The sequence below is a fragment of the Rhinoderma darwinii genome, chromosome 1, assembly GCF_050947455.1.
Source record: "Rhinoderma darwinii isolate aRhiDar2 chromosome 1, aRhiDar2.hap1, whole genome shotgun sequence".
Taxonomy (NCBI): domain Eukaryota; kingdom Metazoa; phylum Chordata; class Amphibia; order Anura; family Rhinodermatidae; genus Rhinoderma; species Rhinoderma darwinii.
This window is the reverse complement of record NC_134687.1, coordinates 382,134,949-382,161,387: the sequence shown is the minus strand read 5'-3', so window position 1 is coordinate 382,161,387 and position 26,439 is coordinate 382,134,949. Positions and strand designations below refer to the sequence as shown.

The 26,439-nt window shown below is 41.5% G+C and overlaps 1 protein-coding gene across 2 annotated transcripts in view; it reads right to left on the bottom strand.

The window, feature by feature from the left end:
* Positions 1-26,439, bottom strand: part of CEP78 (centrosomal protein 78) — a 174,163-nt gene that overhangs the window by 23,260 nt on the left and 124,464 nt on the right. The window contains exons 12-15 of one of the 2 annotated variants that reach the window (XM_075828331.1): positions 16,369-16,515; positions 14,622-14,699; positions 13,201-13,367; positions 11,369-11,465 (exon numbers count right to left, since the gene is read on the bottom strand). In XM_075828331.1, coding sequence (XP_075684446.1) covers positions 11,408-11,465; positions 13,201-13,367; positions 14,622-14,699; positions 16,369-16,515 — 450 coding nt within the window. In that variant the 3' untranslated portion in view covers positions 11,369-11,407. Of the gene's footprint in view, positions 1-11,368; positions 11,466-13,200; positions 13,368-14,621; positions 14,700-16,368; positions 16,516-26,439 lie in introns of those variants that run through there. The other variant, XM_075828324.1, reaches the window with a different exon arrangement.

Sequence of the window (26,439 nt, the reverse complement as noted above, 5' to 3'; positions counted from 1 at the left end):
CGGCGAGCACTTCGCGCATTAGGACGAGCATACTCGTCCTGTGTGACAGCCGTCAATGCGCGCGTCTGTGCGCGCGATCGAGAGCGGGGCAACGGCTGTAATACACAGCCACGGCCCCGCTCTGACAGCGGAGAGGAGAGAAACATCTTCTCTCCGCTGTTAACCCTTTGAACGCCGCGATGAAAGCTGATCGCGGCGTTCAAAGAGAGGGGACTGCACATTGATCGCGTCACAGAAAATAACTGTGATGCGATCAAAGTCCACAACTCGTATGGCCAGACAGCCCAGGGTCTATTGAAGGACCCCAGGGCTGTCTGAACATATTTCCTGTTAGGGCATACTGAGGTATGCCCTAACAACTGCCTGTGTACAATCAGTACACAGGCTAATGTACTGGCATATAGATCTATGCCAGTACATTGCAGTTACAAAATAAAAATCAAAATGATAAATCCCTTTATGGGATAAAAAAAAAGTAATGGCAAATAAATAAAAAGTAAATAAAATACACAGAAACACACATTTTTTATAATAAATCAACTTTTTAAAATATAAGTCCCAAAACATGAAATAATATAGACATATTTGGTATCGCCACGACCGTAACAACCTGTTCAACAAATGTATAACATTATTTATGATGATCGGTGTATGGTGTAAAAAAAAATAATATTAAAACTGCTGCGCAACTGCTTTTTTTCTGCATTTTAATCTAATTAAAAATTTATAGAAATTAAACGATAATGTATTTGTACCAAAAAATGGTACGTACATAAAGTACAACTCGTCCAGCAAAAAACAAAGTCTCATACAACTACGTCGTACAAAAAATAAAAGCGTTATGAGTGTCGGGATGCAAAGAGGGAAATGTAAAAAAAATTGCTCTGTCCTCAAGGCCAAAATTGGCCGTGTCCTTAAGGGGTTAAACCAGCCCCAAGTTATTTTTCTGTTCGGGGGATAGTTCCATTATCCATCTTTTACAGATCTTCTAAAAAGATATTTCCCCTTCCTCTTTACTTAGCGTCAAGTAATATGATCTTTCTAAAATCATCACTCTATTCACCTTATGGTGCCATTCTATTTCCCGTGGGAAATCTTTTGAGATCCATTAATACATGATAACCAATCTTGCCAGAAACAAAATCTTTCTAATTCGTTTGCTACAACCACAGTCTTTCAAAAGACTGGAGCTGCCAAAAATCTATGTAGCTATGTAGCTTGGGACAACGCCACAAGTGGATGAGATCCGCTTGATGTCTACCACATTTCTGACAATTTTTCAAGTTTTTTTTAATTTTCTTCTTGAAGGGCTCCTTTAAATAAAGTTACAATTATTATTTAAAAATTTGATATTACCATTATGCAAAAGTTACTAAATATCCCCAAAAATTTACATCCCACTGTGTAATGAAAGAGCAAGCAGCAGTGTAAAGGGTATTCATACAATACCAAGATTTGTTTTGATTCAAACAAGCCATTATCAAGTATAGCATGGGGAACGGCACTATAATTCTTGCATCATCACCTCTATCCATGCCAATGTTACAGCTCTCTTTAAAGTGACACTGAAAAGCAGTCATATATTGCAAAGCATAGCTTAACCCCTTAAGGACGCAGCCTAGTTTTGGCCTTAAGGCTCAGAGCCCATTTTTCAAATCTGACATATTTCACTTTATGTGGTAATAACGTCGGAATGCTTAAACCTACCTAAGCGATTCTGAGATTGTTTTCTCGTGACACATTGGGCTTCATGTTCGTGGTAAAATTTGGTCGATATATTCAGTGTTTATTGGTGAAAAATTGCAAAATTTAGAGAAAATTGTGAAAAAATTGCATTTTTCAGAATTGAAATGCATCTGCTTGTAAAACAGACTGTTATACCACCCAAAATAGTTACTAGTTCACATTTCCCATATGTCTACTTCGGATTGGCATCGTTTTTTGAACATTCTTTTATTTTTCTTGGACGTTACAAGGCTTAGAACATAAACAGCAATTTCTCATATTTTTAAGAAAATTTCAAAAGCCTCTTTTTTAAGGTACCTCTTGAGTTCTGAAGTGGCTTTGTGGGGCCTATGTATTAGAAACCCTGATAAAACACCCCATTTTAAAAACTAGACCCCTCAAAGTATTCAAAACAGCATTTAGAAAGTTTTTTAACCCTTCAGGCATTTCACAGGAATTAAAGCAAAGTGGAGGTGAAATTTGCAAATTTCATTTTTCTTGCTGAATTTCAATATTTTTTTTTTTCTGTAACACAGAAGGTTTTACCAGAGAAACACTACTAAATATGTATTGTCCAGATTCTGCAGTTTTTAGAACTGTCCCACATGTGGCCCTACTGCGCTCATGGACTAAAACACAAGCCCTAGAAGCAAAGAAGCACCTAGTGCATTTTGAGTCCTCTTTTTTTATTAGAATATATTTTAGGCAGCATGCCAGGTTTGAAGAGGTGTTGAGGTGCCAAAACAGTAGGAATCCCCCAATAGTGACCCCATTTTGGAAACTACACCCCTCAAGGAATTCATTTATGGTTGTTGTTACCATTTTGACCGCACAGTTTTTTCACAGCACGTATTTGAATTGGGCTGTGAAATGAAAAAAATGACATTTTTTCCAATAAGATGTAATTTTTTATCAAAATTTCTTATTTTCACAGGGAACAAAATACTCAATTTTGTTGCCCAATTTCTCCTGAGTGCAGCAATACCCCATTTGTGGCAATAAACTGCCGTTTGGGCCCATGGGAGGCGTCAGAAGGGAAGGAGCGCAGTGTGTTCTCTGGAGTGCAGATTTTGCTGGTTTGGTTTTCGGGTGCCATGTCGCATTTGCAGAGCCCCAGAGGTATCAAAGCAATGGAAACCCACCAGAAGTGACCCCATTTTGGAAACTACACCCCTCAAGGAATTCATTTATGGGTAATGTGACCATTTAGACCCCATAGTTTCTTCACAGAACTTATTTGAATTGGGCTGGGAATGAAAACAAAATAATTTTTTTCAAATAATATGTAGTTTTGGCTGAATTTCTTATTTTCACAAGAAACAAAATACCCCATTCTGTTGCGCAATTTGTTCTGGTTGCCGCAATACCCCATTTGTTGTGATAAACTGCCGTTTGGGCCCATGGGAGGGCTCAGAAGGAAAGGACCACCATTTGGCCTACTGGGGATTTTCTACTGCGAAGTCATGTATGCAGAAGCACCTGAGGTACCAGTACAGTTGAAACCCGCAAGAAGTGACCCCGTTTTAATAACTACACCCTTAAGGCATTCATCTAGAGGTGTAGTGAGCATTTTGACCAGAGACCTACACCCCATAAACTGTAATGTGGGTTCTCCCGGGTATGGCAATACCCTACATGTGGCGGTTATCAGCTGCCTGGGCACACAGCAGGGCTCAGAGGGGAAAGACTAGGGGGGATAAGCTGTGCGGAGTGCATAAGGGTAAGTCAAATTGGGGTAAGTTATAAACCAAGGGATGCATGATAAATTTTAAAACTGACTTTCATACAGAGCTCTGGTTATTCGGGACACGTGTCACATTGATATATTGTGTCATCCCTTATCGCCCTCTTATAGCAGACTTTGCACCTCTTTTGACTTTTTCCCTTCTTGCCAGTTTGGGGAACTTCTCCTGGAAAGTGTTGCCACCTTGGTACGATGCGTGTGGCCCCGCTTCCAGAAGTACTGGGTGCCCCCCCCTTCTTGGTCCCTAAAGATTAGGTTCTTGATAATCACCTCTTGAAATTCCAGGAAAGTTCCCGTCTGGCCTGCACATCGACGTAGCACGTACGCATTGTAAGATGCCATCTGTATGATGTGCCCGGCCAGCTTCTTATACCACACCGCATGGCGCTGTAGGGCTTCAGGATTTGATCTTACAAGTCCATCCCTCCCGTGTACCTATTGTAGTCCAGAATGCAGTCTGGTTTGGGGGTGGCGTTTCCTTCATATAGTCTAAACCTGTAGGTATACCCGGATGCACTCTCGCAGCTTATACATCTTCACGCCATACCTTGCCCTCTTACCCGGCAGGTACTCGTGGAATTGAACCCTCCCTTTAAAATGTACCAGGGACTCATCAATAGAAATACACTTCTCTGGGGTGTATGCTTGGGAAAACCGGGCACTGGAACGGTCTAATAGGGGTCTCCGTTTAAACAAACGGTCAAAACTGGGGTCATCTCGGGGTGGGCACGGCTCATTATCAGTATAACGTAAGAAGCGAAGTATTGCCTCATTTATTTATTTTTTTAGGTTCCAGTTCAGTTCTGAAGTTGCCTTGAGGGGCCCATATATTAGAAACCCCTATCAAATACCCCATTTTAGAAACTAGACCCCTCAAAGTATTCACAACAGCATTTAGAAAGTTTATGAACCCTTTAGGTGTTTCACAGAAATTTAGAGCAAAGTAGAGGTGAATCTGACTTTTTTTTTTTGTCAGAAAATCCTCTTTATACCATTTTTTTTATAACACAAAAGGATTTATCAGAGAAACACAACTTAATACGTATTGCCCAGATTCTGCAGTTTTGAGAAATATCCCACATGTGGCCCTAGTGCGGTAATGGACTGAAGCACCGGCCTCCGAAGCAAAGGAGCACCTAGTGGATTTTGAGGCCTCTTTTTTATTAGGCACCATGTCCGGTTTGAAGAGGTCTTGTGGTGCCAAAACATTGGGAACCCCCCAAAAGTGACCCCAATTTGGAAACTAGACCCCTTGAGGAATCCATTGTAGTTTTCTTGGGGTGCATGCGGCTTTTTGATCAGTTTTTATTCTATTTTTAGGTGGCGTGGTGACTAATAAACAGCAATTCTACTATTGGTTTTTTATTCTTTTTTTTTTACTGCGTGCACCGTGCGCTATAAATGACATATTCACTTTATTCTGCGGGGCGATACGATTACGGCGATACCAGATGTTTATGTCTTATGGTGTTTGCACAATAAAATACGTTTTGTAAACAATCATTCACTTTTTGTGTTGCCTTATTCTAAGAGGCAACACAAAAAAAAATCAATAAAGCCGTGCGAGGACTTATTTTTTGCGTAACGAACTGTAGTTTCGATCAGTACCATTTTTCGTGAACATGCGACTTTTTGATCTCTTTTTATTCCATTTTTTGGGAGGTGAAGTGACCAAACAATTGTGATTGTGGTTCGGTTTATTATTATTTTCTTTTACGGCGTTCACCGTGCGGGATAAATAACGAAATAATTTTGTAGTTCAGGCCGTTACGGACGCGGTGATACCAATTATGTATAGTTTATTTGTTCGTTTATATATTTTTATTAATAATAAAGGACTGAAAAGGGAAAAAGGGGGATTTTTACTTTTATCACTTTTAAAACTTTTATTTTCTAATTTTTACACATCTTTTTTTAACTTTTTTTTTACTGTATTACTTTGTCCCACTAGGGGAATTGAGGGCAGGAGGCCCTGATCGCTATTCTAATACACTGCACTACATGCGTAGTGCAGTGTATTAGAACTGTCAGCTACTCACTGACCGCAAGCATAGTGGGTCCTGACGTTGTCAGGACCCACTAGGCTTCAGTCTATGGCATAGCCGGACACCATTGTTTGGTGTCCGGTTGCCATAGTCACCATCGCTGGCCGCTATCGCGTAGCAGGCCGGCGATGGCAGCTTAACCCCTAAAAAGCAGCGATCTCTATAGAACGCGGCTTTTAAGGGGTTAATCAGCGGGGACACAGCGATCGGTCCCCGCTGTAGGAGCTGTGACAGCTGCTGAACAAGACAGCAGCTGTCACAGCTCCTGTATGTGTCGGGAGGACGGCCGAAACGGCCGTTACTCCCGAGACGTACTATTAGGTCATGGAGCGCGAACGATACAGCTACCATGACCTAATAGTACGTCCAGGAGCGGGAAGGGGTTAATGGAAAAAAAGTAAACAAAAAAATATCCTTGTAAATACAGTAGCTGTTATCAGTTCTGACATGGCAGTCAATTGGAAAAATAAGCAGCCATATTTCTCCTCCAGGTACTCTAGCACAGCCTTCAGTATATATGGACAACATTTCGCTATATGCAAAATGGTACTGCCCAGTATATCATATGCCCACAACAGTTTTCAGTTGACTGCACAAGAGGATATCATAGTTTACATAATTTTCCTTGAGAGAATCCTGTGTTCCACTAGACTTAGAATGTTCCCTATCGCTAACATAAGGGAGGATTTTCTCTTGCCTCCTTGTTGATTGACATAGGAGACCGTGGTTATATTGTCCGAGAGGATTCTAACGTGGCGACCCTGAATCCACTGTTTTGACTGTTCTAACTGCTGACAGTTCCTTCAGGTTGGAAGAACTTAAAAGACATTTCCATTGACCAACAGCCCTGAAAACAATGAACCCCCAGATGAGCTCCCCTACCCCGAGGGACTGGCATCGGTCGTAATGACTCAGGGGTTGCAGATTTTCCACGGGACTCCCACTGACAGATTCCCCCTGTCCAACCACCAAGATAGAGCTAGAAGGGTTTTCTCTGAGATTCTAATCGTTCCTTCCATAGACCTCCTGTTCTGATGCCATGCTGACAGGATATCCCACACTAAATCTTGAGACCGGCTCTGAGCCCAAGGGACTGCTGGAATACAAGCTGTTACGGACCCTAGAACGGACCCTTCTTAAAGACAGAATGGGTTTCTGAATTAATGCTCTCACCTGGTCCTGAACTTTCAATATCTTCTCCTCTGGAAGGAGGCAAACCTGATATTTTTAGAGATCATCCTGGACTCAAACTAACTATTTGGTGGGAGTCAGTCTGGACTTTTGGGGATTTACAATCCACCCCAGGTCAGACAGGATGAAGAAACCCTGATTCACACAGCTGCTGCAGTGTCTTGCTGAACTCCCCACGATCAGGAAATCATCCAGATATGGAATAAAGAGAATGTCTTTTTTCCTGATATGAGCCCCTACTTCTCCTATTAGTTTGGTGTAAATATGGGGCACCATAGAAATCCCAAAGGAAAGGGCCTGGTATTGAAAATGACAAAGAAATCCCTTGATAACTACTGCCACTCCCAGGAATTTTTTATTGTATATGTGGATAGGAACATGATAGTAGGCATCTTTCCGATCGATTACCACCATCCAGCACCGCGGAAACAGGAGATCCATGGTCTGCGTCTTGAATTTTTTGACTTTCAAGAAGCGATTTAGGCATTTTAAATTTGTGAGATAGTCCTGAATGCCCCATCCTGTATTTCGACCAAAAATAAATGGGAGTGAATCCCCTGCTACTCTTCCTCTATTGGAACTGGCACGAACACTTGCTTCTCTAAACGATCTAGTACAGATGTAGCCGTCTTTACCTTGACTTTTAACGCATTAAACACACAGAGGCTAAATCCCTTATTTTGACTTTTTCAATTACTTTTGTTGTGTGATATCACGCTGCAGCAAGCTATCAGAGTCAAGTTAAAGATGGCTATCCGTACGTCTAGTTCTATGGCGGACTGAGATACGGACGGAGTTTTGGTAACTATAAACCTTTGGGGAAGGGAGGGGGGGGGGGGTGTTGGACCAGCTTTAATTTTAGCCCTAGTTTTATAGTATCCAGAACACACCTGTTAGCAGAAATATTGGAACAGGTGGGAATTACCAAAGAGGAATTCCCTTTTTTTATTTTTTGACTCCACCTGTCCCTCCTATACCTTCTAAGGGGACGAAAGGGCTTACGATATATAGGGGCAGGAGCATTGGGAAACCCTTTCTTCTGGTCAGCAGCCTTTTCCAGAATACCATCCAATATGGGCCCAAACAAAAATTCACCGTTACAGGGAAGGGCACAAAGGCGGGACATCGATACCATATTCCCTGACCAATTTTTTCAACCAAATAGACCCTGGCAGAATTTTATAACGCTAGGGAACAGGCTGAAAGACTAACTGCATCAGCAAAAGTATCGGCCCCAAAAAATCAGCGGCCTTGAGTATAGTAGGGAGCGTACCAAGGCTCTGATCACTGGGGAGCTTGTTCTTCAATTGATTCTCTACTTCATTCAGCCAGAGAATCAAGGTCCTAGCAGTACAAGTAGCTGCAACGTTATGCTTGAGGGATTCCCCGGCAGATTCCCCAGTTCGTCTCAGAAAGCCATCAGCGTTTTTGCCCAGGGGGGTCTTTCAAGAGACCCATATCATCAGAAGGTGAAGCCGTTTTTTAAGATGCCATGGAAATGGCCACATCTATCTTGGGCACAGAGTCCCACGAGGCACTAGCTTCTTCCTCAAAGGGATATTTGCGCTTAATCCCCCTAGGAATGAGCCCCCTCCCCCTTGTCAGGCTTCTTCCAGTCCTTTTTAATTAGGGAAATGATATTTGTGTGTACTGGAAAACACCTACGCTGCCAGGATTGCAACCCCGAAACACGATATCCTTAACAGAACAAGAGGGTTTAGGCTCTGTCACGGCTCTGTGGACCCACTAGGCCGCTCCACCGTAGCGGAGTAGCAGCTGGCCGAACTACAGACAATGAAACTCTTTAGAACGAGACTACCTATATAGAAGTTCTGACAGACATGTGGCATAGCAGACACTTTGGCATAGCAGATTACACTTGGCGTGGCAGGTGACACTTGGCGTAGGAACAAACACAATTACTGGATACGGGATACAGGAAACAGTATATGGTAACACTGGGAACAGGATACAGCTAAGGAACCATTTGCTAAATGAACATAGGTAGACAACAATGTTCAGGCAGAATGGAAGAGGGTAGGGTGATTTGTATACAGGGGTGACTAGGGATTGGATAGGGAGCTTAATTCTGGTGTGCGCACTGGCCCTTTAAGGCCGGGAGTGAGCGCACGCACCCGATGCACAGCAGCCGAGGATAGTATTGTGTGCCAGCGTCTCAGAGGAGGGAGACGCCGGCAAGAACTGCAAGGCCTGCGGTCGCGGCCATTGGCGGGTAGGTAATGTAAACGGTCTGCGACCGCGGCCTTTCCAGGTGCTTCAGTGTTAATTGCAGAATGGATAACTTTAAGTAGTTTGTCTGTACCTTCCACTGTAAAGAAGGTCTGGCCTCCTCCATCATCCTCAGATGAGTAGGAGGATGCTGAATACAGATCCCCACCCTCCATCCTTCGGCCTGAACAGCTACTAGGGACTTTTTGTAGACAAGGTTTTCCCCCTAAGGGAGGTGTGGATTTCATCCTGAATCATGGATTTAATGTCCAGAAACAGGGAAGGAGGTTCTTCAGTGATGGTCTTAATAATACATGTCTGGCAGATACTTTTCTAATATGAAGAGTAATGTCTGGCTTTACAGAAGGCACATTAGAACAAACCCATTAGAAAAATAAAATAAAAAATGGTCAGCAACAAGGCAACTTACAACACCCTCCAGGAATACAGAGCTAGTTGGTGGTGAATACTACTCAGGACCTTCTCCTCTAACCATCTGTAGTTACTCCTCCATTTCAGGCTTCCGGCAAGAAAACCCACAAGGGATGCTGGGCTCAGGGGTGTTCAATTTATGTAGCGTTAGGATGCCAAACCACATTTTGAATTCAAATTTGGCACCCCACTGCTGATGTCAGCACGGCCTGCGTCAAACGCCAGGAACGGACGTCAGACGCTTGCAGGGTCCAGAACGGACGTAAGACCCAGCTCGGCATCTGACGTCCCCCTGCTGAACTCTCTCGCCAGCTTGAAAGCAATATACATAAGTGCTTCCTCCACGCGTGTCCCGGGCTAGTGTCTACATTTCAGGCCGGGGAAAGATGAGCCTGACCCACAATACTGGCAGGAATCTTCCCTGTTCCCACAGCTCCAAGAAAAAGATAGCCAGATGGGTTACACCCTAGAGTTCTTAAAAAGCTTAGTTCAGTTATTTCTGTCCCCCTCTTCATAATATTTAGAGATGCTCTAGTGACTGGTATAGTGCCAAGGGACTGGTGCAGGGCAAATGTGGTGCCTATTTTCAAAAAGGGCTCTCGGTCTTCCCCGGGTAATTATAGACCAGAAAGCTTAACATCCATTGTGGGGCCGCTGTAGATATAGTATTTTTGGACTTTGCAAAGGCATTTGACACTGTCCCTCATAGACGTCTAATGGGTAAATTAAGGACTATAGGTTTAGAAAGTATAGTTTGTAATTGGATTGAGAATTGGCTCAAGGACCGTATCCAGAGAGTTGTGGTCAATGATTCCTACTCTGAATGGTCCCCGGTTATAAGTGGTGTACCACAGGGTTCAGAGCTGGGGCCACTATTATACAATTTATTTATTAATGATACAGAGGATGGGATTAATAGCACTATTTATATTTTTGCAGATGACACCAAGCTATGTAGTATTGTTCAGTCTATGGAAGATGTTTGTAAATTGCAAGTATTTAGGCATCCACGTGGCAAATTAAGTTTAATGTAGATAAATGTAAAGTTATGCATCTGGGTAACAACAATCTGCATACATCATATGTCCTAGGGGGAGCTATACTGGGGGAGTCACTTGTTGAGAAGGATCTGGGTGTACTTGTAGATCATAAACTATATAACAGTATGCAATGTCAATCAGCTGCTTCAAAAGCCAGCAAGATATTGTTGTGTTTTAAAAGAGGCATGGACTCGCGGGACAGGGATAGAATATTGCCACTTTACAAAGCATTAGTGAGGCCTCATCTAGAATATGCAGTTCAGTTCTGGGCTCCAGTTCATAGAAAGGATGTCCTGGGGTTGGCAAAATACAAAGAAAAGCAACGAAGCTAATAAGGGGCATGGAGAATCTATGAGGAAAGCTTAAATAATTAAACCTATTTAGCCTTGAAAAGTGACGACTAAGGGGGGACAAGATTAACTTATATAAATTGATGAATGGCACATACAAAAAAATATGGTGAAATCCTGTTCCATGTAAAACCCCCTCAAACAACAAGGGGGCACTCCCTCTGTCTGGAGAAAAAAGGCTCAATCTGCAGTGGCGACAAGCCTTCTTTACTGTGAATATATGCAATAGTCTACCGCAGGAGCTGGTCATTGTAGCTACAGTAGATGGCTTTAAAAAAGGCTTAGATAATTTCCTAGAACTAAAAAATATTAGCTCCTATGTGTAGAAATTTTTCCCTTTTCCCATCCCTTGGTTAAACTTGATAGACAGGTGTCTTTTTTCAACCGTACTGACTATGTAACCCTGGCGTACCAGGGACTGTGGGTCTCCTCTCCAGGGACAGGAAAGCACTCCACCCTTTTATTCCATAGGTTCCCTGTCCCTGGGAGCGGATCCTCTATCACTGGTTCTGTCATGGGTAAAGGGGAAAAACAGAAATGAAGAAAAATTGGCACAAAGGCTGTCAGATTTCCGCCTTTATTTTTCTGAACAAATCAAAGCAATGTCTAGTGGTTGTTATGGGTACCTTCACTGTTCTTTAGCCGTAGTCTTCATAAATATACGCCCAATTGTTTTAGTTCTATATATGAATTTGTTAGCGCATGATGTCTATAAGCAAGGAGATAAGTTGCTAGATAATGTAATAAATTAAAGGGGTTCTTTCTACGCGAATATGGCTTTCAGTCATCCAGCAATATAAGTGGATTTTTCTATGTATACATGTACTTTCATAGAAAAAGTGCCACTCTATTCATATGCAGATTTGGATACTAGGAAAACTGCTAATTTACTGCTAAAACTATATCTCAGACCTGTGACATTTTAAAACAAATTCAAAGAAAAATAAAGTAATATTCTAATATATTTCAACAGACATAAGCAGACAGAGTATATAAAATGATATATATTAAATATCTGACATGGGGATCTTGTTTACAAGCAGCTTTTCTATCCTAGGGATATTTGCCAATGTTCTGAGAAGATTATATCTTGCATTAGTAACAATTTCCACTAGAGACATCAAACATTCATTTAAACAGATTTCACGGAAGACCTGGTATGCACTGTAAGCAGGTCACCAGAACGGTTATCCAACAGAGTTAATGAATACCATAATTAGGTGTAATAACAATAAAGTAACAGTAGGCCTGATACTTCTTGTGTGGATACTGCAGCCAAGCGTTTACACTGCTCTCCAGCAAACATTAAGTCCATTTGTACTCCCCGACGGTTTCCATGTCCTGCTTCTAATTTTAAGGTGAAACATTACCTCTAATGCATATTTATTGTGCATCAGTTAATAAGCATTTTTCAATTTGGAAAAAAGATAACATGATAAAAAAGGTAGACAAAACACATCGCTCTTTAGATAAAACATCACATGCCTTGAATTGAGAACTTAGGTGCATACCTAAAGAAAAATTGCCTTTTCCTAATTTTGAATTATTGGTAAAAAGACCTTTTGGAAAACTGCTTGTAGAACAATTTACGCTCATAATGCTCAGTTCATAAGAAAATGAATTCAGTATAATGGCAAACTACTAACATACATGACTATGTATGCTCATCTTTGAACACCATTTTATAGTTTTAATACTGAATTAAAGTGAATGTAAGAAACAAATATAAAAGTTATGACATATCACTATGACTGGGGGGCTCAAACCTGAATCCTCCACAATTCTAGAACTACTACAGCAGATCAGTGCCTTCAATTATTTTTCTCTGTATAGTGCCACCCGCGACTGAGCCCCTTTCTATTAAATGAGGATGTGTTTTAGTTCTAAATATCCAATTCTGCAGGCTCTACAGCTCAAATCTCCAACATTCCTTGTAGGCTCAATGCCTGCACTTAGCTTGCTCTGTTGATTTGCATTCTGGGAAGTGTAATCAGACATTAAACGGTAATCTCATGTAGAAAGAAAAAAATTGTTCCATTGCATTACAGTCACTCAGCTAAGCTGTTAGGGCTGTGTCTGGTCACAAGCTAATTTACGGATTCCAATAGCAACCAGTAGTATTGTGGCTGCAGCTTTGGGAATAAATCAGGCTGTAATTTATGACCTTCACACCACAATAAGTAGTGTGATGTTGTTACTAAATATTTTTCGTAGATTAATTATAAATATAAACTGTAAATCATGTTCAAAAATTAACATACGCTTAAAAGAAAAATATGATAATATTAACCACATTTGGCAGGTAGAAGGTTGATTAAAATGTTTTTGTTACTGGTAAATGCTTTAAAAGTATTCCCCTATAGGGACGAGCATTCGGATTACATGGAAAAGAATAGCGAACCACTTATTGTATTGTGGGCAACTATGACCCTCTTTATACCTACCCTGCATCTTTTAAAAGATCCAGGAAAGCGTGGAATTTGTTGAATGATTTTTCAATGCTGTCAAGAACACCATCATCCTCAAGGAATACAGAAGATACATTTCGGGATTCAAGTGCCTCAGAAAGGGTTCGGTTTATTTGTCGTAAGCGAGTATTTTCAACTTCCAGCTAGAACAAAGAGCATAACATAAAATAGTTTCAATAGCAACATTTCTATTTACTGAGAAATAGTGACATGCCTTGTGCCGATAAGCTTTTATTTTTTCTACATAATCAAATAATTTGAATCTTTCTGCCTCACAAATGAAAACAACTGCATTAACTTTAGCTTTGTTAAATATTCTATACTGTCCAATAACTTTGCATTAACTACGAATACATTCAGAGAGGCTTTCTTTTTGTACAGAAAGTTTTTATTGCATAGATTTCCCTTTCCAATTTTGATAACTTCATAAAATAACTTCTACCCACTCTACAACTATTTGGGGATCCCCTGGCTTGAGTTGAAATGTGCATGGTGCAATAATAAATGTCACTTTTAGCGGAGGTATTTTCAACATATATCCCAATTTTGATTTATTATCCAAAACTACTTAAACCTAGAAACTATTTTTTTTTTTTTTTTTTTTTTTAAAGCCGTTCTCAAATAATAGTTCTCCTGTTTATTAAAATCTGCATCTGTATAAGCAATTCATCTAAAACTGGCCATACACATAAGAAAAGTCGATTTTCACCATTTTAGTCAACCATCGTTTTCAAATCTTTTGCAAACACTTGCGATGGCCGAAGGCACACTTCTGTCTGTCGAAAATGTGATCTGTCAGGTAGTACATTTTCGTCCGTTGTCGAAACTAGATGTGTATGGCATGATCAACCTATTACAGCCAATCATTAGCTACTTTCGCATGCGGAATGCAATGATTTATTTTTTTTACGATGTGCTTCACCTGCTAGTTTAGTCTGACATGGTGCTGGTGGGACCATTCGTACAAACAATTGATTGGCCACATTCTGGCCAATCATAATCTTAGGTGTATGGCCATCTTTGGAGAATGAAAGCTATTAAAAAGGAAAACTGCAGGCAAAACTGTGTTACGCCTAATGCAGGGCGTGAGGGCACCGTGCACGACAGAGGGATTTCTCGTAAAATATCCTTTTCCCATAATAGAAAAATAAAAATAAAATGCAGGCAGGCAAAAAGATGCATGAGTATTCCTGGCCTTTCTATTTAAAAAAGGCATCTGTTGGGTCTGGATGCTGCCCGTCTCCCCTGCTATAGTATTTTATTTAATAGAATAGGTGATAATGGAACGTAGATGGACAAAGTAAAACCACGGTTCATGTAGCATTATTGTGTCTATATAACAGCTTCCACTTATGGGGATTAAATATATAACTGGATTAAATGCATTACTTGACTACCTCCATTATCCTGTCATCAGCTCTTAATCTGGTTTTTCTTTCCTCCTCCAACCTCAGTTGGCATTCCTGCAGTGCAACCTGTCAAGAAACAGAACACTTTAGATTGATGTCACCCTGAAAGCAGCCATTAAATTGCAAGTATATTAGTGATGCACTTCTCAGAGCCAAGTACTTCAGTTGTAGAAGACAATCAATCGTCTTGACCCTACTTAACCTTTTGTGATATATTGTAATTTAGAACACCTGCAAGTCAGATCAAATCGTTAAATTAATTAACAGTACACTAAACAATGGAGATGAAAGCACAGAGCTACAAACTAAGGTCGGTGTAAGGCCAAGGTTCCACAACGATTACATGCACGTGATAATCGCAGCACATGCCCGTGAAAATGCAGCGCCATATTGCATGCAATGTATTCCTATAGCATATCGTATGACATCTCATGTCAAGTGTCTGCAATATCGCTTTTGGATTTTTTTCGATAATCGTATAAAATCTATGGCATACCTCTACTTACTATTATGGCTGGAAGCATATCACATGCGAGTTTGCATTGTAATTTCATATGAGATCGCATCGCAACACATTAAGGTCTTATTCACACGAACGTGTTAGTTTTGCGCGCGTAGAAAATGCAGCGTTTTGGCAAAAAAAACTGAAGGCGGCGTTTTTCTTTTTCTCATCATTTCTTTAGCAACGGGTGCGTGAATCACAGACAGCACACGGATGTGCGTCCGTGTGTGGCCCGTGATTTTCACGCGTCTATTGACTCCAATGGGTGCGTGACGCGCAAAAAACGCACAAGAATAGGACATGCAGTGAGTTCCACGCAGCGGACACACGCTGCGTGAAAAACACAATGTCTGAATGGACCCATTGAATTGCATAGGTCCATGTGACGTCTGTTGTTTTAACGTGCTCGTGTGAATAAGGCTTAAGGCTACATTCACACGAGCGTATCAGATTCGCACGCGGAATCTGGTCCGTTATGCATCAGTTATTCACGCACTCGCAAAGCACATCTTTTTTTTTTTTATTATTATTTTCAATTGAATTCTATGCGTAAATCACGCACAGCACACGGATGTGCATCCGTGTGCTGTGCGTGATTTTCACACACCCATTGACTTCAATGGGCGACATGTGCGTGAAAAACGCACCAATATAAGGCATGCAGGGAGTTTTACGCAACGGACACATGCTGCGTGAAAACTCCTGCATGTGTGAATGACCCCATTGAAATCAATGGGTCAGTGTGATGTGCGTGATTTTCACGCACAGCACACGGGCAAGTTTTTTGCTCGTCTGAATGAGCCCCTAGTGTTGAATCCCTAACCTTCAAGAGAAGTTCTGGGTGGAAAAGCCTCAATTTCTTGAAAACACCTTGCTAGTAAATGAATTATTTCTATAAATTGACTGTATAAAGTGCAAAAATTAAATGAAAAGTTATTTATATTGGGCTGTACATTCGATCCGGCTTGCGGAAACTTCCTTACGTAAACGCAAAGAAACAGCTGATCAGTTAATAGTAGGGTTCATTTATAAGAACCGTTGGAAAGAGAAAGTTGAGATATTGCCAGTTACAACCAATCAGGTGGCTTTTATTATTTTATAATCTGGAAACATGACAACTGGAATTGGATGGATTAATTTGGACATGACCGTTTAATCTGCAATTATTTCCACTCTCCAAAACAACCACAGTAAATAAGTTTACAGAAGCATTTTCAATATTCTGCATGGTACCTGCAAGCGCTTGTAGTTTTTCAAACTGCTTTTCTCGAGAATTTCACACACTGCAGGTTCTTCAATAAGGAGGTCTGATGAACTTTCTAAATCATCACTGTCCAAGTAGCTCTCACTATCCATGGTGACTTTTACTGGAGTACATTTCTAATGATAGTAAGGACAGCTGTTACACAGAGTGTTCACTCATCATACGATAGAATGGAGATTGCATACATTATAGGTGGCCAGTCATAATAGAAAATGACACTGATCTTTAGATAGTAAGCATCACAAAAAAAAAGGGACACGCATAACCCGCTGACACGGAATCGGTCAGGTCAGCGAGACTGACGGATTCAGGTCTTAGCGAATGATACAGCTGCTCTGTATGTAGAATACAGAGAAGCTGTATCTCAAAAAGTACAAATAATATTTTAATTAAAACTAAATTATAAAGTTTCACCAAACACACTGAATGACCTTTTTTTAAAAAATAAAAAATAAAATCCCCTTCAAATAGTGGACATAGCCTTTAAAGGTTATGGTTTGTTTTTTTTCAAAGAAATGTATGTTTTATTCAAAACATTTTCAATTTACTTTTATTCAAAATTTTCGATGTAACGGAAGCTGAACGCCTACAAACTTCTGCCCATTGAAATCAATGGCAAAAACAGCATTTAGTTCATACGGGGCATCTTTTTACGCCGCTGTTTTAAAAAGCAGAGCGTAAAAAGACGCTCCGTAAAAAGAAGTAGCATGTCACTTCGTGAGGCGTTTTTTGGAGCAGATTTTCCATTGAAAAAGAAGCTTCATTTTCAGCTTCAAAAACGCCTGAAAATCAGAGGCTATTTTCTCTGAAAACAGCTCCGTATTTTCAGACGTTTTTGGTTAAGCGTTTGAACAAACCTGAATAGCGATCACTTTGAAGTTCGTGGACTTAGATGTGATCGGAATTAGGGTTATCTTGTGTGTTAGAGGAACACAGGAACCACTTTGATCAGCCTTAAGGTTATCCTGTCTTAGGCCTCATGCACACGACCATAAGGGTTTTAACGGTCCGCAAATACGGATCCGACGGCTACATATCCGCAGCCATCTGCAATTGCAGAAGCGCCCATAGACTTCTATGAACAAGTGCGTGACGCAATTGCGGAGAAGAATAGAACTTGTACTATAATTTGCAGATCATTTCTACAGCCTGGACACACATCCGTAAATATACAGAAAGGTGTCTATGGCCAATAGAAATTAATGGGTCTGCAATTTCATCCGTAATTATGGATGGAAATTACGGTCGTGTGCATTTGGCTTTAGAGGAACACAGGAGCCGCTGTGATCTATATTAGGGTTATCCTATGTGTCAGAGACACGCAGAATCCGCTGTCGCCGAAGCCGTCCCGCTGACCTGTTGTATTCAGGTTTCAGTGCAAGATACAGCTTCCATGTATCCAGTATACATAGAAGCTGTATCTGAAAAAGTAAAAAACAAATTTTTAATAAAAAAACAATTACAAAGTTACACTAAACACTATAATACATTGTTTTTTTTTTAAAAAAGTATTCAAAGGTTTACATAGCCTTTAAGTCTAATAAGGGGATAAGGGTTTCCATTTTATTCTGTACTGTACACTGTGTATACTGCACAGGACCCTTAAAAAACGTATATCCTCCACATATAAAAAGAGCTTCTGGAAGCTGATGAATCACTTTCTATGCAAGAACTTGCTTTTTCTTAATTAGTTATGTGCTTATTTTTCTTACTCTTCATTTTCCCTCTCTCTATTGTAGATGCGCTTTCAACCACTTATACACTTGTGGCTGCAGTGGTACAGTGCTTAGTTGTGATTTGCAGCACTTTTGTTCTGAGTTTAAATCCAACCAAGACATTGAATGTGTGATTCAGATTGAGTGAACAGATGTGAGTGCACATGTTATATATACAATGATGAAAAATATGATGGCACTATATAAAATAACAGAAAATAAAGTCTGAAGAAGAAAATTCAACTGTCAACTGACCAACATCAGTAAGAAAACGTCAAAACATTGTAGTTTTGTGTAGTTATGCTGCCCCCTAGTGGAAAACATTCAACAATGTTAGCAAATTCTTGATGAACATACAGATATTAGAAACATTTTGGGAGTCAACCGTTTGGCCTTTTTTTCCAAGAAACTCCTGTGGTGAATTTGTTTTTTACACTGGCCTGTTCAAGCTTGCTAAAGAGAACTGGAACTACCTAATATTCTAAATTGTACGAATGGGTATCATGCTGAATGGGCACCCAAGTAGACCAGTTTTTTGTAATAATTGGTGTAATAAGCGCTTATAATCTCCACAATTAGTGGGATTAGACAAATACCCTTAGATTTCTTTCTGGAACAAATTCAGCTTCAAGTAAAAATAAAAGGATTTTTAACAAAAAGGGATATAGGACTTAAATAAAATACAGCCATCTATTTTCACTAGTACCATCAGCCTTTAACTTAGTGCATTAAAAGTAATGCAAGCCTTTGAAAGGGATTTTATATATTATTAAAAGCGTGATTGGTGCAACTTTATAATTCGTTTTTATTAAAAATTATTTTTACTTTTTGAGATACAGCTGGTCTGTATTCTATACACATAGAGGCTGTATCGCTCGCTAAATCCTGTTCCCGTCAGTACCGCGAGACGGACGGGTTCTGTGAAAGCGGGTCTCACGCAGGATCCACTTGTTATCCATCACATCTAAGTTCATAACTTAGATCAGGGTCGTAGCTAGGGGGGGCAGGCGGGGCATGTGCCCCGGGCGCAACCTGGAGTATACGGATAGGGGGGCACCGAAGAGCAGCTGATCGCTGCTGACAGGCACCCCGTATGTCGGACACCTGCAGCAGCTTAGGAAGAGCCAGGACATTACGGCGTTCTGACTGGGGTCTGTGACGGCCAGGGAATGGACCAGTCCAGTCACCTGACCTCACGTCAGTGACATGAGGTCAGATGACTCAGGTCAGGGGACAGGTCCACTCCCGTGCTGCAGCCTTCCAGCTCTCCTCTACTCTGTGCTCTGCCGAGAAGCAGAGAGGAAGCTCCGCCCACAGCCCGTCCTGACCTGTCAGCAAGGCGACATGGTGAGTGTCTGTGTGTATATGTGTGTGTGTCTCTGTGTTTGTGTGTGTGTGTGTGTGTGTGTGTGTGTGTGTGTGTGTGTGTGTGTGTTTGTCTCTTACATCTACTACATTATCTGTACTCAGAGTTATCTCTGTGTTATCTGTGGTGTTACATAGGACTGCAGATAACACTACTACATTATCTGTACTCAGAGATATGACTTATCTGCGGCGTTACATAGGACTGCAGGGAACATCTACTACATTATCTGTACTGTGTGCTAAATTACAATCTCAGCTCTGCTACACAGAACAGATAATGTGGTATATGTTACCTGCAGTCCTATGTAACACCACAGATAACACAGTGATAACTCTGATTACAGATAATGTAGTAGTGTTACCTGCAGTCCTATGTAACACCACAGATAACACATTGTAGCAGAGCTGAGATTGTAATCTGTGGTGTTACATAGGACTGCAGGTAACACTACTACATTATCTGTACTCAGAGTTATCACTGTGTGTTATCTGTGGTGTTACATAGGTTTGCAGGTAACATCTACTACATTATCTGGGCTGTGTACATATGTGCCTGTGTGGGTATATATGGGTCTGTTTGTGAATGTGTCTTTGTGCTTGTATATTTGTGTCTTATGTATTTGCATATGTTCCGGTCTGTGTATTTATCTGCCGGTGTGTGTGCGTATATGTGTCTGTACGTCTATATATTTACCTGTATGTATGTATTCCAGAATGTGCGTATGTATATGTGCCTGTATGTCTAAATATCTGTCTTTATGTATGTACAGTATATATGTTCCAGCGTGTCTATATATGTGGTTAATTTTTGGTTTGTGTAGGGGGCGGCAATAGAGAGTCCCGCACAGGGCGCCATCCAACCTAAGGCCGGCCCTGGCTGTCACCAACCCTAGTCAGAAGGAACTCCGCCGCTGCCTGCGCCGAATGACCTCCTTGGCTCCTCCGGTAAGTCACACAAGGCAGAGCGGAGAGTGGTAGCGGTAGGCTACTGCTCACCGGTCTGTTCACAGTGAGGCGCTATTTAAAAGGGGTGGGAGTGTGGCGCTATTTACAAAGGGGCAGCGGGCTGTGTGTGGCACTATTTACAAGGGGGGCTGTGTGTGGCACTATCTACTGGGGGCTGTGTGTGGCACTATCTACAGGGGGCTGTGTGTGGCCTCTTAAATTTATTTTCTTTTAATTTATTTTATGTTAATTACATTATAGAACTATATCGCTTGTAAAATGTAGAAATGCTTTTATACTCAAGTTACATTAAAAAAATTGTGAACAAAAAATTACATCTCATTGATTGGTAGGGAAAGAAAACATGGCGAGGGGGAAGGAGATGTCGGGAAATAAGTTGGGGGGGGGGGCGCCAATCTGAATCTTTGCCCCGGGTGCAGGAGAACCTAGCTACGCCTCTGCCTTAGATGTAATAGATTACAGGTGGATCCTGCGTGTCAGAGACACGCAGAACCCGCTGACACTAAACCCTTTAGATCTGCGGAATTGACGGGAACAGGATTTACCGAACGATACAGCTGCTCTGTATACAGAGTAGCTGTATTTAAAAAACGTAAAAAGTATTTTTAATAAAAACTATATTATAACGCTGCACCAATCACACTTTTAATTTAAAAAATCCCTTTTAAACGGTTAGCATAGACTTTAACATTTTTATTAACCACTTAAGGACGTGGACTAGTTGGCACGTACAGGAGGCAGACCCATTTTTCAAATCTGACATGTGTCACTTTATGTGGTAATAACTTTGGAATGCTTTTACCTATCCAAGCAATGCTGAGATTGTTTTCTCGTGACACATTGGACTTTGTTACTGGTAAAATTTGGTCGATACATTCACTATTTAATTGTGAAAAACACCAAAATGTAACGAAAAATTGCAAAAATGTGCATTTTTATAAATTTAAATGTATCTGCTTGTAAGACAGATAGTTATACCATACAAGATAGTTGCTAATTAACATTTACCATATGTCTACTTTAGGCCTCATGCACACTAACGTATTTTTGTCCTCCCGTAAATACTGGCGTAAATATGGGTCCTTGGTCACATGTATTCGACCTGTATTGCACCAGTATTTACGGACCCGTGCCCGTAAATACGGGTCCGGTGTCACCAGTATTCCACCCGTATTTACAGGCACGTTTTCGCTGAAAAATTGCACTGCACTAATCGGCAGCCCCTTCTCTCTATCAGTGCAGGATAAAGAGAAGGGGCAGCCCTTTCCGTAATAAAAGTAAAAGAAATTTATACTTACCCGGCCGTTGTCTTGGTGATGCGTCCCTCTCTTGACATCCAGTCCGACCTCCCTGGATGACGCTGCAGTCCATGTGACCGCTGCAGCCAGTGATTGGCTGCAGCGGTCACATGGGCTGTAACGTGATCCCAGGAGGCCGGACTGGAGGAAGAAGCAGGGAGTTCTGGGTAAGTATGAGCGTCTTTTTTTTTTTTTACGGATTGATCTATATTGTGATTGGTAGCCAATGTCCAGGGTGCTGAAAGAGTTACTGCCGATCGCTTAACTCTTTCAGCACCCTGGACAGTGACTATCCACTGACGTCGCCTAGCAACACTCCCGTAATTACGGGTGCACACACGTAGTCACCCGTAATTACGGGAGCCCCATAGACTTCTATGGGCCTGCCCGTGCTGTAATTATGGCCTAAAATAGGACATGTTCTATATTTTTCAAAGGAACCGGGCACCTTCCCGTAAGCATACGGGGAGGTACCCGTGGCCAATAGAAGTCTATAGGCCCGTAATTACAGGCGTTTTTACATTCGTGCGCATGGGGCCTTCGATTGGCATAATTTTTTTAATATCATTTTCTTTTTCTAGGACGTTACGAGGCTAAGAACTTTAGCAGCAATTTCTCACATTTTCAAGAAAATGGCTATTTTTACAAGGACCAGTTCAGTTGTGAAGTGGCTTTGAGGGGTCCATGCAATACAAACCCCCATAAGTAACCCCATTTTAAAAACTGCACCCCTCAATGTACTCAAAACATCATTTAGAAAGTTTCTTAACTCTTTTTTTTCTGTAACACAGAAGGTTTTACCAGAGAACTGCAACTCAACATTTATTGCCCAGATTCTGCAGTTTTTAGAAATATCCCACATGGGGCCCTAGTTTGCTAATGGACTGAAGCACAGGTCTCAGAAGCAAAGGAGCACCTAGTGGATTTTGGAGACGCCTTTTTATTAGATTATATTTTAGGCACCATGTCCGGTTTGGAGAAGTCTTGTGGTAAAAGGAAACACCCCAAAAAAGACCCCATTTTGGAAACTACACCCCTTGAAGAATTGTTCTAGGGGTGTAGTGAGCATTTTGACCCCACAGGTGTTTCATAGATTTTATTAGAATTTGTACGTGAAAATGAAAAATTTAAATTTTAAAATTTACATTTTTTCCATTAAAATATCGTATGTGCTAAAAAGGAATAAAGAAGAAAAAGACCCCCAACATTTTTAAAGCAATTTCTCCAGAGTACATTAATACCCCATATGTGGTCCTAAAATGCTGTTTGGGCACATGGCAGGGCTCAGAAGGGAAGGAACACCATTTGGCTTTTGAGTACAGATTTTGCGGGAATATTTTTCAAGCGCCATGTTGTGTTTGCAGAGCCCCTGAGGTACCAGTACAGTGGAAACCCCCAAGTGACCCCATTTTGGAAACTACACCCCTTAAGGAATTTATCTAGGAGTGTAGTGAGCGTTTTGACCCTAGAGGTGTTTTTCAGAATTTGATACAAAGAATGAAAAATTACAAATTTTTCACATTTATGCCATTTTAGTGCCCAATATGTTGTGCCCAGCTTGTGTTATCGGAGATACTCCCACCATAAATTGTTACGCAGGTTCTCCTGAGTACGGCAATACCCCACATGTGGCCATTATCCGCTGCCTGGGCACACGACGGGGCTCAGAACGGAAGGAGCACCAGTTAGCTTTTGGAGATTAGATTTTGCTGGAATGGTTTTTAGTATAAAAATTTGTATAAAATTTATACTGAAAAGTTTATATAACTTTGTATAAGTTTGCATACATTTTGGATAAAGTTGAAAATCTTGATAGTTTGGATGAAAGTCACTGATCAGCTACAGGAATACAGGACTAAAATATGTGCAACTGTATTCAGCTGGTCCTTCCAGGTTCGGCCTAGGCACACGGCAGGGCTAATAAGAAATTTTATTGGAAAGTCTGGGTAAAATTTTGGGAAGCAAGTCCCGGATTATAAATTAGTCATGGCAATGTCACTGAAAAGCCAGAGGGATACAGGGATGATATATGTGCAGCTGTGTTCAGCTGGTCTCTCCGGGTACAGCTTGAGCACACGGCAGTGCTCAGAAGGGAAAGAGTGGCATGTGGCATAATATTACTGTAGCTGTTCGAAGTTCATCAGGGTAAATATAAAAGGAGGTTCAACAACATGATTGGAATTTCAGCGACATATGGTATATTTTAAAACACTCCTTCATGCACAGTCCTGGCTTCTCGGGGCACGTGTCGCACTGATAGGTGGTATCTTATCTTATGCCGTTTTTAAAGCATACCTTGCAACGTTTTTGGCTCTTTCCCTTCTTGGCAGCTTGGGGAACTTCACTGGGGAAATGTTGCCCTGGCACAATGCGTGTGGCCTCCCTTCCAGAAGTACTGGGGCCCTCCCCTTCCTGATCTCCAAACATAAGGGACTTTATTACCACCTCTTGAAATTCCAGGAAAGTTCCCCGCTGGCCTGGAGATCTGAATAGCACGTAAGCATTATACAATGCTATTTGCATGATGTGCACGGCCAGCTTCTTGTACCACACCCTTCATTTGCGCACGGCATCGTATGGCTGCAGCACTTGATCTGAGAGATCAACCCCTCCCATGTATTTATTGTAGTCAAGAATGCAATTGGGTTTGAGGGTCTCTGTACTGGTATCTCGTACAGGGACGGGGGTGCGGCCATGGCCATGTATTGTTGTCATTATATGGACATCCCTCTTGTCCCCTTTACTTGACACACAATAGGTTGTTGCTGAATTGTGCCCTACTCTTACCTCTTCTGAGCTTTTACCCGAGCAGCGACCTAGGGAGGCTTCTCTGGTTCTTGCGAACTGTGCCGCATGCCACTGTACTTCTGGAAGCGAGTCTATTGAAAAGTAGCACGCTGGTATAGTAATTATCCAGGTAGAGGTGGTAGCCCTTGTCCAGCTGTGGATGCACCAAATCCCACACTATCTTGCCGTTAACTCCCATGAAGGGGGGGGGCATTCTGGGGGATGAATAGTGGTATCCTTCCCTTCATATATTTGAAAATTGTAGGCCTAACCTTGATGTACAAGCTGTGCGAAAGTACATCTTCACGCCATACCTTGCCCTCTTATTCGGTAGGTACTGGCGGAATCGAAGCCTCCCTTTAAAATGCACTAGGGACTCATCGACAGCAATGCACTTCTCGGGGTGTATACCTGGGCAAATTTGGCACTGAAATGGTCTAATAGGGGTCTAATTTTAAATAAGCAGTAAAAGCTGGGGTCACCTTGGGGTGGGCACTGTGCATTATCGCAGTAATGCATAAATCTGAGAATTATCTCAAAACAAGTCCTGGCCATCGCCATGCGGTACATGGGGGTGTGGTACAGTATATCTGTGCTCCAGTATGTTCTTATGGATGGCTTTTTCAGAAGCCCCATACTGAGCACAGTACCCCAGAACTTCCTCATTTCCATGGTGTTTACAGGGGTCCATCTGTTGGGCTTGGCGTAAATAGATGAGGCATTCTGGGCGATGAATTGTTGGGCATATAGGTTAGTTTGGGTCACCATTAAGTCAATACATTCGTCCGTGAAATAAACTTTAAAAAAGTATATTTCCTGTAACCCTGCCGATTCAAATTGAATCTCTGGGATGCACATAAAACCCAGGGACTTGGGGCTCGTAGTTCTCGGGGATTGGGGTCCACATGGGGTCACTGCTCTCGGGGCTGGTGTAGCAGACATCCGGGGGCGACGTCTTGGCGGTTCCTCATTCTCACTTGAGGAGGAAGAGGAGAGGTAGAAGAGGGTTTCTGTGTCACTTTCGGACTCGCTGTCTGAAGCAATAATGTCATATGCCTCCTCAGCAGTAAATACTCTACGGGCCTTTATGCTCTTTATCAGATAATTATGTTGTGTAAATCTTATGCTTCAACACATGTAGTATGTAGAACGTGGAACCAGCAAAAAACATATTTTTTTTTATTTAATAGGTCTGAATTATAAATCAGTGATGGTGATGTCACTAATCAGCCACAGGGACACAAATTTGGAGTATGCCTCACTAATATGAAATGCTCCAAAAATCCTAGAGCAAGGCTTGTATTAGTCGATCAGTTATAGCGATGTCACTGATCTGCCAGGGGGTGCAGAAGACGAGTTTGCGTCTCTTGCAAAACCTAACTAAATTCCTATATATTTTTTTTTTAAGTTTTATATTTTATGAAAAAATTTGTAGTTGATTTATTTTTTTAGAACAAAAGAAAAAAAACAAATGCTTGGAAAAAACCTAGAGCAAGGCTTGTATTAGGCAATCAGTTATAGCGATGTCACTGATAAGCCAGGGGGTGCAGAAGACGAGTGTGCGTCACTTGCAAAACCTACCTAACTAAACTACTATATATTTTTTGGGGAGTTTTAGATTTTATGCAAAACCTACCTAACTAAACCTAGAGCAAGGCTTGTATTAACCCCTTCCCGCAAAATCACGTACAGTTACGTCATGAGAGATGGACTGTTCCCGCATCTCGACGTAACTGTACGTCATGGAGATGAAGCTGGCTCAGGAGCTGAGCCAGCGACATCACCGCCGGGTGACAGCTGTATGTTACAGCTGGCACCCTGAGGTATCGGCCAGGACCGGAGCTAGCCTCCGATCCGACCGATTAACCCCTCACATGCTGCGTTGAATAGCGATCGCAGCATGTGA